This window comes from Lasioglossum baleicum, chromosome 3, assembly GCF_051020765.1.
Source record: "Lasioglossum baleicum chromosome 3, iyLasBale1, whole genome shotgun sequence".
NCBI lineage: Eukaryota > Metazoa > Arthropoda > Insecta > Hymenoptera > Halictidae > Lasioglossum > Lasioglossum baleicum.
In genome coordinates this window covers 5,931,585-5,944,217 of record NC_134931.1, presented here as the reverse complement: position 1 = coordinate 5,944,217, position 12,633 = coordinate 5,931,585, and the positions used below count along the sequence as shown (strand labels likewise).

The window sequence follows — 12,633 nt, the reverse complement described above, 5'->3', positions numbered from 1 at the left end:
AACTTCGGTAGCCGGTATTGAAAAATTATTGAATGAAAATGAGGTGACAAGAATAATTGTTAAATAGAATATCAATTATTAAATCTAATAATAATTGAGAATATAGATTCGATGTTGATAAGTTTTTTTTGCACTCGCATAAACTTAAAAAATGAAAGCGGAAATTATTTTTGTTCCAAGCTAATAGAGTGTTTAACCGGAAACTACTCAATAAATTGAAATTAAAATTCTCTCTTTTATTTGAATAACTGTTACATCAACACAAAGTAATATACCTTTTTAACAAAATGCATTGCAATTGACTCAATATTTTAAACATTAGATAAATGTGAATAATTTTACTTGTCAGAGAGAACAATAGAACACACAGCGAACTTCAGAATGTAAATTGCTATTTCACTGCTGCCAATTGAATGGAATGAAACCTACCTACTGCATAAGATGTATTTATTGAATACAGGTTATATGAATTCTACACTTATCCAAATTCTTCGATATAATATAATATAATGAAGCATTGTTATTTACTAACGGCTAGAACGCTCTGGCACGCAGCAATTCTAAATAGGCACAGTTAGGAACTGTTAGGAACCAAAGTATTGGCACACCTGACATTTGATAATACAAACGCACATAAATAAAAACACGATATTAGGTTAATTTTAACTATCGGATCTATAATTTTATAATATTACAACAATTTTGATACTGGTTAATTACAAAACACAAAAGAGAAGGGAATACATATACAATAAGCCAGTGGCACGAGGGGATGTCACGTGATGTTACTTACGAAGGGAATACACACCGGTCTGGTAACACTGCATTGAGATTAATTTTCAACGTTCGACCATTGTTTGGATAGGCTTTTCGCGACGATTTTAGCATCAATAAAGTAAAAGTTTGGCTAAAATGGATTATCTTGGTCATCCCGCATAATTTCGCAAAATTTATGCACTGGATACACATGAGCGGGAAGACCCCGTCTGACATCCCATCATTGTGTTCAATATGTTGGCTGCATTGACCGTTCAAAATGGTAGTTTAAAATCTAAAAGAACGTTATGATTGTACTTTGAAAAGGTGATATTAAGTTTCGTATGTGAGTATCATTAATTGTAATTTAGATTTTTTAATAAGGAATTAACATGAGTCGACAACGAAGACGTGCTGAAAATTTTACAGATTCGTTAAACAGTTTCCGTAAGTGAATATGATGCAAACATTACGTTAACATAGCAAACATTAAAGTATACCGAATTGACTGTCAAATAATTTAAATTTCAGAATTGTCTACCAGCTCTGGTACTCTTCATTCCACATCTCAAGATAGTTTGGATCAGACTAAAGCACGTAGGTTATTTTTCAGTGGATCTAGACGTAGTAGTGAACATACAAACATCTTAGATGATAGCTACGCAATAGATTCATTAACTCTAAATACATCTTCCTTGCTCGGTACACCAGTTCGAGTAGAACCAGACTTAAATAAACGTATTGACTTATTTCGAAGTGATAGTTTGAATGATGAATCTACATGCAACGGAGAATTTCAACGTTCATGTATGAAAGTTGATAATAAAGAAAACAAGGATCCTCAGTGTGCAATAAAAGGAAATACAGGATCTACAGAAATAGATGCATTAGTATCAACATCATCAAAGAAAAAGAAGAGAGCCACAAACTATAATATTAATCACAGCAAATCCGACATAGTTTCAGCATCAGAGAAAAATGTAGTTAAGTCAACAACAAAGTCATGGCCAATTTCTACCCACTGCGAAAGCAACGATCTTTTTCATACCATCTGTGAATATGAAGAAGAACCTGCTGGAATAAAGAAATTTGAAAGAATACTTTGTTCTTTAGATAATCAGCTTAATCAAATAAAAGAAGTTTCACAAATAGAATCGACCTTGAAACGTTTGTCCGAGACGTTTGTAAGATCACCTGAAAATTTCACAGAAAGGTTGGTGACTATTATCGAAGAATCGGTAATAAATAATGGTGAAGACACATGTAATGCAACAGGATTCAATTTGAGCAGATTAACATTAGAATTTCGCAAAATGTGTAAATTTATAGAAGATGAAACGTGCCCTGAGTGGGCTCCTTCTCTTTTTTTATCTCCAAGTTCTGAAGATGATTCAGAGAGCCCAGTTGAAAAATTGTCTGGATCTATGAAAACAACTTCTTTGCATAGTACACCATTATCTGCAACAGAAGTACTTAAGAAAAGGTTTTTTCAAAAAATCTCAAAGAATCATTTTAATGGAAGTACTGATAGCATAACAAATATGTCTATAACAAATGTGTCCAGTCTTGAATCTTTTGAACGTTTGGAGCTTCAATGCAAGAAATCGTTTCCAGAGGACAGGGAATCTTCTGGTAATTTACGTAGAAGTTTTTCAATGTCTTCATTATTAAGTATGACTCAAGTCAAGGAAATTTGTGATGAACAAATGGCTTCATTAAATATCTCCGATGGTGATAACGAAGAGAAACTAGTTTCAAGCACACCCAATTTACATAGTAAATATATAGAACAACCTTTGATCAACAAGTTGTGCACCAAAGTGCAAAAAGAATCAGATTACAAATCAACAGATATGTCATATTCTAAGAAAAAAGCTATAAAATTTAACAGAGGCTCTGATTTGAATAACATAAATGCTGATAAAGTTCCAAATGTCTATACAAAATTTGATACGGATGAGTTGGAAAAAACAATTTTGCAAGACATAGCTGAGAAAAGAAAGAGGTGTCTTGATACAGCGAGGATCCTTACAGAAATCAATGCAGATACTGAAATTATAGAAGAAATGAAGTCATTAAATATCTCACCAATATCTTCTGCCCTTAATGATTCAAATGCAGCAGCTAACAATGAAACCAAGTTTTTAAACACTTTGATGTCTTGTAAAGATTATATGACATATTTGGAAAGGCAGAAACCTTTTCTTGATTTATATGAGAAGTCAGAGTCTTATGCTCCTAATAGTCCATTGCAAAATAAAAACGAAATTGATGTTAAAAACGTAGAAGAGAGAGAGAGAGTTAGGGATTCTCTAAAAAAAAATTCAAACATGGAATCACATATACTGAAACAGAAACCCTTAAACTCATACAGGATTTATCATAACAGGACACCATTGGCAAGAAAAGAGGGTAAAGAGTATAGAGAAAAAACGGAGCATTTGAAACCAAAACTCTTTGTTTCGCCAGGCAAAAGTCCTTCAACAACAAAGTATAAAAGAAAAGAAAAATATTTTCCCGATATATGTAATACACCAAAAAATAATTTGGATAAACATATTTTCAAAAGTCCACATGCGACAGGATTGTACAGATGGAATTATAATACTGTAGTATCACCGGTTGGTATGTACATAAGAGGTACAGATATGCAGCTAATAAAAAATGTACGTCCTAAAACTGATGATTGGCTGCTTACACCTACAAAGAAGACCTTTGAATCATCTCTAGGTAGAGATTTAAAACAATCTACGCCACTAAGTGGCGCAACAAAATATCAAGAAAAGACTCCATTAAAGTTTAACTTATCTCCAAAAGTAGGATTAAATCAAATGCACAAACAGGAGGTACATTAAATACTCGTAAGTTTTTACTGAAGAAACTGCTTTATGGATGTTAAAACACTTGTTTGAATTCTTTATAGGTAATTGTGAACACAGAGACTAGTAGTGCCCCTAAGAATCATTTGATACTTCCCAAAGTTTCTTATAAACTTCCTTTACAAGTAGAAACGGTATGTATTATAAATTGACGATTTTCTTAGTTCAAATATACATTATATTCATACATTATCCATTTAACAGATAAAAGAAACCAAGTCCTCGAAAATGGGAAATCGAGTAAAAAAACTATTGGAATGCACAGAAAGTAAAGTAGTTATCCGACATGAAGGTATTAGGAAAACAGAATCCATATTTACGAATGCTCACTGCTGCAAATGATGATACGCAATTTTTAATGTTTTTTACTAGGTAAAATTAAATCACAATGTAAGCAGCAGGATACAGGTGTAACGTCAACTAAAGAAGTAGTGGAAATACATTATGAACCAGAAGATATATCTATACACGTGGAACAAGCAGCTAGTAAAACTAACTTTATTCACAAAAAGAAATGCATGTAATTAGTATCTTATAAGTGCAAATAAATTGTTTTATATTTTTGTTATGGTACACTGTGGCTATATGTTAAGAAGTACTTTTTAGTAAAATAAGTATTTTATTATGCTTGCGTTTTATTATGTTCTTTATTCCCGATTATGCTGCAATAGAAGTTACTGCAAAGTATGTAATTTTTACTTATACCAAATTCAGAGAATGGCCTAAACGTAAAAATACTTTCACTAGCCATGCTTTCTAATGGATTGCAAGAAACAGTCAGAAAGAATACTAGTTCTGTCCCATAGTAATTACGAAATGAGTCATACCACAGTCATACTACTACTTCTTTGTTTCTAGAATGAATTTACGCGGGATCAATTGAAAAATTGTTGTTCTCTCTTGTTGCGTACCGTGTGTAACGTTCTTCATTGGGTTCGTGCTGCGCTCTCGCAGGGACGGATACATTAGTTTTGCGCCCTGCTACTACTGTCTCTAATTTTTAAATTAAGAAGATATTAGAAACCGCATATGAATTAAAAAATTAAAGAATTATTAGGCATTTAAGCATAAAAAGATATGCAATATTGTAGTTAATTAAGTTAATTACTGAAACTATGTATAAGAATGATTTTACAGAAATTTTCGGACGAATTTCATTATTGAAGCACATTTACGATAAAAATGGTATGAAGTCTGAATAGATGCAGTATTATTATTACTAGAAAGCAATGTGCATCAGTCGTATTTATTACTTGGTAGTGAAAACGAAGAGTATAAAATCGGTTTCAAAATAAAATCACGTGACTCCTCCTTTGTCCGTGTTATAATAGGGGTAGTGTATGTTGGATTTACCATCTTTTTGAAACTTCGAATTACACCTAAAGAAAAATGTTAATATTTCATGTAACACGAACACGAACTCTGCTTTGAACGAATACGGCCCTGGTTTGCGCATGGCACTAACCATGCAGGTTGCACACGCCGCTCAGATACTCTGGTATAAGAGAGACCATGGGAGGGGATGATCGATAAATTCGAAGCGGCGCAGCGGAACTCACAAGTAATCACTCTGCGTTCATAGAACTCGTCGACTAAGGAGCGAAGATCAATCATCAATCATAATGAAGGGACCATGTTGCGACAAGTGCTCCGGTAAGTGTTACTATTCTGTCAATTTCTAGAAACATTATTTCCGTATGTTAAAATAATAATTTCCCAGCCTGTGATCGAACACACCAGAAATTTCTTATTCAATTACTTTTAAAATCCATTTAAATTTTCCCACTCAATATAGGTGGGAATCATTAACATCATTACATGCTCCTTTCTATGTTTAAGTATTTGAATTAGCTTATCTTTAATTTTTATTTATTTAAATATTACAGTAAATTACGGCTTTTTTCTTTCTGTGATAAATTGTTTATCGGCATACAAGCGTTTCTTAAACTTTGTTTATACACACGGTATTACAAATGAATTGTAAAGGTGAACTTTTGGATAAGAATTCTGCACGTTTGATCGTTCACGGAATTTAATAACAGGAAATTCTTGTGTGCCATGGAATTTCTTTGGTACGCATGTAATCAGCATGTAATGTACGATTCACGTGGTTATTGGTCCGCGTAGGAGGCAATGAAATAATTTATCTATCAAGCTCAATTGCTTGGAATAAAGGAGGGATCTCATTTTACGAATTACATCAATTTCCTATCCGTTTTTATTGAATAATATGTAATAAATTATTTTAAACATCTTAAATCATATGGTATCTATCGTCTCGGATTATTCATTTATTTATAATATTTCTATTTGTTACAGATAAATGCCAGGACTGCAAATGCGGTAGTTCGTGTAACTGCTGTTCGTCCGGTTGCGGAGGTAATTAATAAAAATTTACTAATTATCCACGATTAATATATATAATTTATTCAGTGCTAATAAGCTACGTTTTTATTACACTAAAATCTACTTGCGATGCGCGATAAGTCGTATAAAATTGTTGTATATATACAACTTCTCCTTCTCAGTTACATTGGTTTCAACGAAACATGGAGGTTACTTAAGAGAAATGTAGTCACGGTATTTGGATCAGATAGTGTGTGTTTTTTGTTTTTTTTTTTGTAAATCAGGTCAATGACCAGTAGTCGTGACTAGCGCTAATGTCGGTTTATTGGACAGTTCGTTGAGTGTAGGTAATCCAATTATAAGCTTCCTATTATGTACTACAGTTCCTTAAAATTCACAAGATTTTGATTTGCTTTATACAATAATTGAACGAAACTGGTGGTCTAACAAGATTGTTGGGAAATTCTAATAAGCAAGAACCATTTGAAGATAATTTTATTCGTATAGGTACCACGCAATAATTTTATACGTTCTCCTTCATTTGCAGACAAATGCTGTTGCAAATCCGGCGGACAGTGCAGTTGCCAGCCCTGCAAATGCTAAATTGGAAATCGGATGCTACCTAATTCGATCTATAATGGAATGGATATCGCGATTCAGCAGTCAAGATTTTAGATGCCATTATCTACTTTAGACTCGTTCCTCTGTTTACTGACGCTATCAGACGATAACTAATAAAATTCGACGAGTTGTCACCATACTATCAACGGAATTTCATTGGCGCATGAAGTATAGTAGATTATAGGAACATGCTGAGGAAGTAATAAATCTATGAAAAAACCTTGTCGAATCTATCACATCCCATTCTAGCAATCATGTTTTCTATATCATTGTTACTGTTTTCTTCAGAAATGTAAGAAAGAAATATAATAAAAAATATCTATGAGTGTATAAACCTCGAGATTTAAAATTACATACATACCCAGTCAACCAGGCCTGCCGTAGCAGAAATCGAGCTCAGCATGCCGAGGGCAGGTAACGGGCATTATACTGTCCGAACGTCGCTCGAAGCTGCTCAAAGCACACGATGACTCGATTCTGGCCATGGCAGCAAAGCTCGCGTGAGCTCGCGTATTCTGCCCTCGGCACAATCCTGGTCGCTCTGTCCTGGATTCTGCCCATTTTAAGAGAGCAGCACGGTCGCACTAACGTGGCGAATGCCGTTTTTTATACAGGACAGGTCGCACCTGGTCGCACTAGTATGGCAGGAATCTAGGAATAAATATAAATGGAATTCGTAATAGTTTATAATGATATGTCATGAATCTCTTTTGTTTTTAATCGTTAAGTGCAGTCAGCTGCAGTCTCTCTCTGCTGCAGTCACCGACGAGGATATCGAGTCACTCAAACAGTTCGCCCTGGTTCGCCCTCTACGATATATTGTGGCTGGAGCACCGACGAGATACTATTTCTCGTCGGTAACGGAACTTTTAGCAATGTTGGTATTTCAGATTACTGTTAGTTCCATTAATGACAATAATGACTAATGACACCTAAATGACACAGGGGCTGCTAGTCTTTAACAGTATCTCGTCGGTGTCAGGGGCTGGCAGTCTTTAATAGTATGTCGTCAGTGGTACTGTGGTTAAAATTTTGCAGAAAACCTTTTACCATTTTTGTATCACTTTCTGTATTACCGGTGAAGCTTATAATTAGATCATTTAGCTCTATTTGAATTACACAGATAACGCTACCAGCGCCGGTAACATTTGTAACTTAAATTTTAAATCATAGTTTTGGCACGACGAACATCAACTGTTTTTTATTTAGGCAATTATATGATCTTGGTTACCCTTCTTCTTCTTCTGTGTAAAATGTTTATATATTTAGGATTAAGTTTAATATCCTTTCAACACAGGGTTCCATTTTTACATTGCATCACTCTTCGACTGTGTCAGAACTTCAAAGTTTTGCAGGATAAAATGAAAAGCAATATTGATAGAAGAAATTTACACGATACTTAATAACCTTACCAAGAATACCCACTTTATGAATCACATGTCATTACAGACCGGCATTGAATTTAGCATTCAATTTAAAAAGACGCTCGTTCATGTCACATTCATATTATCGCGCCATTGAAAAATCACATAATCGACCTAATCGGTTGAGTATATTTGAAATTATATTCGACATACATATTCGGGTAAATCGATCTTTGAAATTGAATTGGATCCGGCTTGACGCGTTGAATGTGTATAGTAAATACTTACGCGGTTTTAGTATCGAGAAAACTTCTTTTTAGATAAAAATTTGGAACTACTTAACTAGCGAATCACGTTGTACAATCCCAATAGGATCTGACGTTCGCATTAAATATCGAGCAAAGTGCACTCAGTTCCCTGTATTTACACAGACTGTGTTGGTACTGCCGCGCCGTGTCGTAGAACAGAGGGAATGATTGAGCTTGCTGGTATCAAACGGAGTTTACATACCTCCGCTCGGTTCTACCACTGAGTGTTTTGTCGATCAATCGATCATTGATAACCGGTTCCGTATCTGGAATATAAATTACCCTGAAGTCGTGAAACTGTGTGTTTCGAGGTAACATACCGCTTGGTTCATTCAAAGAATCTTAAAGACAATCAGTATTGAAATATCTCATTAATGCGTTCTGCTGTCGTATGAAGATCGTTTACAAGCAAGAGTGACACCTTTAATATCAGAAGCTTGTTCACACAGGAATTTTATAAAAATCTCTTCCATATACTCAACTTAACAAATGACTTCTTTAACAATTTTATATACGACTAGAGGGCTCCTGTTCGCTTCGCTTACCAACCCCCGCGGCGTCTCGCGGCTTCGCCACTCGGAGTGTTCGCATGACAGAACTATTTTATATAATAGAAAGACTACTTTATATAATAGAAAGACAAAAACAAGAACAAAGAAAAGATACAGCTGAATCTTTTACAATAGAGATCGAAGATTTAATAGTAATTGAGCAGATATACAGGGAGATTGGTGTCTGGGTGGTGTACCAGTATAACATTTTTTCACTAGACTTTGTTTTCGAAAAAATCAATCTTTTCGAGTATTTTAATCTCAAACGAATTAAAAATTGAGTTGTATTGCTCGATCGGCATATGGAGCGTTCGATCTGGACGGATTGGACTTCCGTTCGACTGTCGCCAAACGTAAAAATACGATCGCGCATCCGTGTAACTACGGTTCAGTCGTAGGACGCAGTCACGAATCGGCGACGCTCCTTTAATTGATAACCCGATTAATTATGCATTCGGACTTTGAGCGCAACACCAGTTCGCCAGTTCAAACAAGGGTGACAAGTCGTCCGGAATGTGGCATGCAAAGTGCCGCTTGCGTGCGAAACAGTTGCGAGTGAACGTGGCTTTTGTTAAAAGCGCTTAAATTTATAATCACCGTCGTTATCGGTCCTCGCGATCAAAAGCAACGGCAACCAAAAATTCAGGGCGATCGGGCAACAAATTTTCGAAATGTTTTCAGCATCTTGAAATAAATCACTGTTCGTGTTAAATATTCGAAGAATAAAGGGTAAATGTACCAGTTACCGGATATTTAGTGACGACTTGAAAGTTATTTATTAATTTGAAGGCATTCTGTAATTTATTTTGCATTGTTTGTGATAAACGATTGAGATTATCAACCTTTTTTCTGTATCGTCAAATTTTTCTGGACGATTCTGTTAAAAAGCAAAAGAAATATTAACGAAGTTTTGGTCCTATTTACCGGACACAAGAAAGTGATAACAAATTAATTAATTAATATTTTTCATGCCGTAGCACAATAAAATCATTATTTTATTATCCTCTGGTGTGTCACAGTTTCTTAGCATTTTCTATAGTCTAAAAAGAAACATTGCGTTGTCTCGGGGAATAAGGTATTTAACTAATGTTTTCTATATCTTCAACGAAACTTATTGTAATGCGTTTGATTTATATATGAAGGGGAAACATAAATTTTATTTTGAAAAATAAAGTAATAAGAGGTATACTTCACATGTTATTTTTATTAATTTCTAAAAAGTTTGTTTTGTGTTTGATAACTGGGTGGGGCACGACAACCGGTATCTTTACCCTAAGTTTCTATCGTTCGATCTCGATAATAATTGTAATCTTTTATTTATGGAAACGCTGTTTACTCAGAAATTATTTTTACAAGAGTATGCCTAACACGTTGTCTGTCGAGCAATCGTTCCAGAAAAATCCCACGAAATAAAAATAAGTTAGTTATTCTAATGAAAACTGCAGAGTTTGAGCTTATCACTGTGATTGTTTCTGGAACTGTTAACGGTTGTGCAAATTTTAATCAACCTCGGCTTAAGTTACTATATTATCAGAAAAATTAATTTTTAGAGATAGATGGTGAATCGATACCGGTGATTATTTGATCATTTTTGAAGGTTATTAAAGACTGTTTAATGGATCCTTCAACTGCAATTTCAACTGTGAACCAACAAGTTCCCTCCAATAACATCATTTAGTAAGTTTCCGGTAGGTAAAGTGTTGAAGACAAAGTCGTTGATTTTAGTCAAATACGTTTTTTCTCCAGTAATAAAAAAGGAGCGAAATAGATAAATTGCCTTGAAGGAATTAGATACATTTTTATGAAGAGTCGTTTCAGCACTCGGTGCAGCTGAAGTCGTATAACTTCGTGCAAGGTAAACGAATGGGAACACGTTCCTTTCCTTACGTATCAAGTAGTGTACGGAGGAAAGAGGAATTATAGCTCACGGAGGCCTATAAACGCGAGGCGTAAGAAAACCGACGAGCAACGAGGGGGTAGCAACTTTTAGTTCGCAACCGGGAAAGGTTCAGACCGTTAACGACACCCTGCGCGGCTTTAAAAACTAATATTTCCATCATTGTTAGCTTTTATGACGTGGTAAGTAACGCGGCCTCGTATCGTTCGCTTAAACGAAAAACTACGACGCGGAGAGCATTTCGATATGCTATTGCGCGATCAGGGGGTGAAAAAGAAAATAATTCCATCGATTAGTTACCTCTGGGAGGATTCGTTTAGTTTTATGGAAACACGCGCGCGTTTCCATTTACGAACGGAGGATGGGCAATAGTTTACGTTCTTTTTCAGGGATGGAAAATTTACCCATCACGCTACTACACAAACATAAAATATTTTCTGGGTTGGCTGTCAATTCGGTTGAGGATTTTGCCACTATAATTTCAATTTCTGTTAGCAATTTTTATCAAATCAAGGCATTTTTATTACTTTTAGCTTCGAGGCGTCCAGATTTTACATATTTTATTTTATACAATGGAATTATTGTTTCTAACACGCGTTATCACTTTATAGTTCCGTACAACTTTGAAGTCATTTACTGATATATCGATATTTTTGAATCTAATTCTGTTTGTAGCCGTAACGTGACAAAAGGATTTTGTTCTGTTGTTTCCATCGTAACCAAGGAAGCATTGCTATTTTCAATTTTTCAAAACTGTGAATCCATTATCACTTTGTATCTACAGTATGGTATTTAATGTTTTCAAGTTGCACAAGTGTTTTCATATTCATGCCAGAAATGCGGGCTATAGAGGGTTAATTTACAATTCAACAGCGTGCTGCGTTTGTAGGTTTATGCCTGTGACACAGCGAATTATTATTTGCCGGTATTTCGTTGTTTCTTATGACAAGTGAAAACAGTCTCCAGAAACACTATGGTGTAATGCTCGCAGCTCGGCAAGGTGAGATCGTTAGCGCGAGGAGTGTGACTTCGCATTGTGCCTTGGAGTGCGTCTTAAGTGTTAGTTTATTGTTACCCGCTACCCGGTGGGCAGGTCGGTCTTACATATTTAAGGTAGTCAATTAGTGCTCAGCCGCGTTTATGTTTCGGCATGCCGTGATACGGAATACACGGTTCGCCTGTCCATTCTTAGTGAACTTTTTGCTCGCGTTGGATTCCAAAGAAAATCGTGCTAGTTTTATTCGTTCGTACAGGGTCATCGAGGCAAATCCGGAAAAGTCATTGTATAAAAAAAAACAGTCCACATTCCAGGAAAATGTCAATATATTCTTTCGCCAATTTTGATTGAATTGCTCGATGTAGCCTCCACTAGTTGACACGAGCTTTTCGAATTTGGACCTGATTCCGCCATAGTGCTCAGAGTCGCCAGATGAAGATTTGTGTCCCCACTCCACCTTCCCCTTCTACGACGCTAATCCCCACGCTTCCGCCACCGTCTGGTTACGTGACGCGTTTCATCTCTGTCTTTCACAAATAGTGAATTACCTCTTGTCAACAATTTCTTTATCTACGCCTTATTTGCGGCATTGCGCGAAAAAATTCGGATTTATCTCAATGGCCCCGTACAACGATAGCCTGAACTAGTCGGTCGTTGGAAATTGGCTAGGCTTGTTCCCGTCCCAATTACAGGGTTTGCCGCGTTGTCCCAAGGTCCTTGAAAGACCGAAAAGGCAATTCTACCGACCGAGGACACGCGGTAGGCGGGCTCATTAAACTTTTCGTCGTTTCATCCTTTGGAGGAATCGTGTCGGGAGCAACGGCTCCCGCGGGAACACCGGTGTGGCGCGATTATGCCGACCGCCAAGAGAGATCTAGCAGAGGGAAGGATTGTACGGCGTAAAGAAGAAGGGT

The 12,633-nt window shown here is 35.9% G+C and overlaps 1 protein-coding gene across 2 annotated transcripts; it reads left to right on the top strand.

Annotated features, from left to right (window-relative positions):
- The first annotated feature begins 596 nt into the window (after window positions 1-596).
- LOC143221796 (uncharacterized) lies at window positions 597-6,936 on the top strand. Of its 2 annotated transcripts, XM_076447317.1 has the most exons (8): window positions 598-1,039; window positions 1,141-1,203; window positions 1,288-3,602; window positions 3,680-3,769; window positions 3,840-3,927; window positions 4,008-5,288; window positions 5,955-6,014; window positions 6,529-6,936. In XM_076447317.1, exons 1-6 carry the CDS (start codon window positions 1,012-1,014, stop codon window positions 4,157-4,159), a joined length of 2,736 nt encoding a protein of 911 aa, XP_076303432.1. In that variant the 5' UTR covers window positions 598-1,011; the 3' UTR covers window positions 4,160-5,288; window positions 5,955-6,014; window positions 6,529-6,936. The 2 variants fall into 2 exon arrangements, with proteins under 2 accessions (XP_076303433.1, XP_076303432.1); XM_076447318.1 differs by lacking the exons at window positions 4,008-5,288; window positions 5,955-6,014; window positions 6,529-6,936 and having other exon boundaries at window positions 597-1,039; window positions 1,288-3,617; window positions 3,840-3,868.
- Window positions 6,937-12,633: the final 5,697 nt, after the last annotated feature.

Bases quoted from the DNA above. Each gene is read 5' to 3' on its own strand.
- LOC143221796 (XM_076447317.1), top strand. From the start codon at position 1,012: ATGTTGGCTGCATTGACCGTTCAAAATG. The intron at 3,770-3,839 runs GTATGTATTATA...TCCATTTAACAG, and splicing joins TTCCTTTACAAGTAGAAACG to ATAAAAGAAACCAAGTCCTC. The intron at 3,928-4,007 runs GTATTAGGAAAA...GTTTTTTACTAG, and splicing joins AGTAGTTATCCGACATGAAG to GTAAAATTAAATCACAATGT.